Source organism: Sinocyclocheilus anshuiensis, unplaced genomic scaffold (assembly GCF_001515605.1).
Source record: "Sinocyclocheilus anshuiensis isolate Anshui unplaced genomic scaffold, SAMN03320099.WGS_v1.1 scaffold147, whole genome shotgun sequence".
Lineage (NCBI taxonomy): Eukaryota > Metazoa > Chordata > Actinopteri > Cypriniformes > Cyprinidae > Sinocyclocheilus > Sinocyclocheilus anshuiensis.
In genome coordinates this window covers 805,587-807,974 of record NW_015549585.1, presented here as the reverse complement: position 1 = coordinate 807,974, position 2,388 = coordinate 805,587, and the positions used below count along the sequence as shown (strand labels likewise).

Here is a 2,388-nt window from a genome sequence, read left to right as displayed (position 1 = left end):
CAGTAGCTGATTCAGAAGCGCCAGATATTCATAGCAAAGTCAGAATTACCTCTTCTCCTAGGTTCACGAAACGGTCGTCCATAAAATGCATTGCTGTTCTGTTGTAAGTAATCTTAAAGATTCCTAAATGCATCTACTTTCGGAAGGCCAAATAAAGTGCTTTTGCTTTCGCCTAGAAACACACAGCGTCTCCCTGACATGCTGCTTCAACACTAACTGCGGTTACTGAAACCACGCCTTCTTTCTTTGCGTGCACATTTGGGCTGCATTATGCTAATATTGCCACATAGTGAGGTAGATATGTGGGGGCGTGTTAGAACAAGCCGTTTTAGGGGGGCGTGGCAGAGTCTTAACTTTGATAAAGAATATCTCTTTGGTTTTGAGACTTTAGTCTTTGCAACTTCAGGGATCTTATCTATGCACAATCAGCTTGTAACACTCCAAAGAGAAAGGAAAACTTGAAATCGCATCGTATGACCCCTTTAAAACAGCATAAAAATGACAAAATGCACATAATAAAATTATTAAAATTAAAAACAAAATACTGAAATAATATATAAATAATGCTAAAATTACACTGTTCCTGAAAACCTGATAAATGCATGCTAAAGTAATGAAGTCTTGTGTTTTAAATTCCAGACCGTAAATTCAGGATATAATATTATATAATAATAATGTTATAATTAATATGATATGGTTGATTTGCAGGAGCGTTATGTGGCCAGTCTAATGCCTCTACAGAAGAGCATCTCTCCCTGGAAAGTACGAGATTTTTTTCCCCCAGAAATTTTACTTTGAAATGAATAGATTTTGCAACTTTTTTGAATACTCACAATGTTTCTCTTTGTCTTCTCTGATTTGTCAGAGTCCTCCCCAGCTGCGGCCGTTCAACCAGGAGGAGTTTATGAAAACACTTGAGAAGGCCGGACCTCAGCTCACCTCACGACTCAAAGGAGACTGGATCGGCCTCTACAGGTACAGACTTTTAGAATAATTATATATATAAATATAAAAGGTAGTATAGTAGAATATCATTGTTTTTGCTTAAATATGAAGCAGCACAACTGTTTTCAACATTGATAACAATCAGAAATGTTTCTTGAGCAGCAAATCAGCATATTAGAATGATTTCTGAAGATCATGTGACACTGAAGACTGGAGAAATGATGCTGAAAATTCAGCTTTGATCACAGAAATAAATTACATTTTACTATATATTCACATAGAAAACAGCTATTTCAAATTGTAATAATATTTCATAATATTAGTCTTTTTACTGTATTTTTGAGCACATAAATGCAGCCTTGGTGAGGAGAAGAGACTTTAATGTTTCCAAACTCGACTTGTGCAGGCAGTTCCTGAGGTCTCCGAACTTCGACGGCTGGTTCAGGAACCGCAGGAAGGAGATGACGCAGAAGCTGGAAGCTCTTCATCTGGAGGCGCTCTGTGAGGAAGACCTGCAGCTGTGGATACAGAAGCACACAGAGGTGGAGACCGTCGACCTGGTGCTCAAACTCAAGGAGAAACTGGTTAGTACTGCACTCGTTCTGTGGGAGATAAAGAAATAGTTCTCCCAAAAATGAACATTTGCTGAAAATGTAGGCCATCCAAGATGTAGATGAGTTTGTTTCTTCATCAGATTTGTAGAAATGTAGCATTGCATCACTTGCTCAGCAATGGATCCTCTGCAGTGAATGGGTGCCGACAGACAGAGAGTCCAAACAGCTGATAAAAACATCATGCTAAATTTCTCCAAATCTGATGAAGAAACAATCTACATCTTGGATGGCCTGAAAAAAACTCTGACTGCTTTGACAGATCATGTGATTGGTCCGCTGGTTACTCCAGATATCCAATCTCATTGCACACTATCTAAAATATTGTTTTGAAATGCCTGAGACGGTCTGATTTGGTATAATTACTTCCCAGAATCGTCTCACACAATTAAAAAGCGTGCATTCAAATGCAAGATAACATGACATAATTTTTTATTGCATTTCAGGTCATTTAAAGGGTCATGAAACCCCAGACTACTTTTTCTGAGATTTTAGCAGAGGTGTTTGTGTTGCACATTATAGAAGACAATGTTAGCATTTTTTTACTTTTAAAAAAGCAAATTTTAACTGTTTGAGAAAACGGGTTAAATTTAAGCTTTTTTGCACTATTTTCGTCTTCGGGTTTAAAGGAGTCACATGATGTTGCTAAAAAGAACATTATTTTGTGTATTTGGTGTAATGAAATGTGTTTATGCGGTTTAAAGTAAAAAAAATACATTATTTTCCACATACTGTACATTATTGTTTCTCCTCTATGCCCCGCCTTTCTGAAACGCATCGATTTTTACAAAGCTCATCGGTCTGAAAAAGCGAGGTGTGCTGTGATTGGCCA

At 37.5% G+C, this 2,388-nt stretch overlaps 1 protein-coding gene across 1 annotated transcript in view; it reads left to right on the top strand.

Moving 5' to 3' along the window:
- LOC107657973 (protein DENND6A-like) overlaps nt 1-2,388 on the top strand; it is a 27,969-nt gene that overhangs the window by 23,040 nt on the left and 2,541 nt on the right. Inside the window, exons 17-19 of the mRNA XM_016446322.1 lie at nt 709-762; nt 866-975; nt 1,352-1,529. Of these exons, the coding sequence (XP_016301808.1) occupies nt 709-762; nt 866-975; nt 1,352-1,529 (342 nt within the window). The remainder of the gene's footprint in view (nt 1-708; nt 763-865; nt 976-1,351; nt 1,530-2,388) is intronic.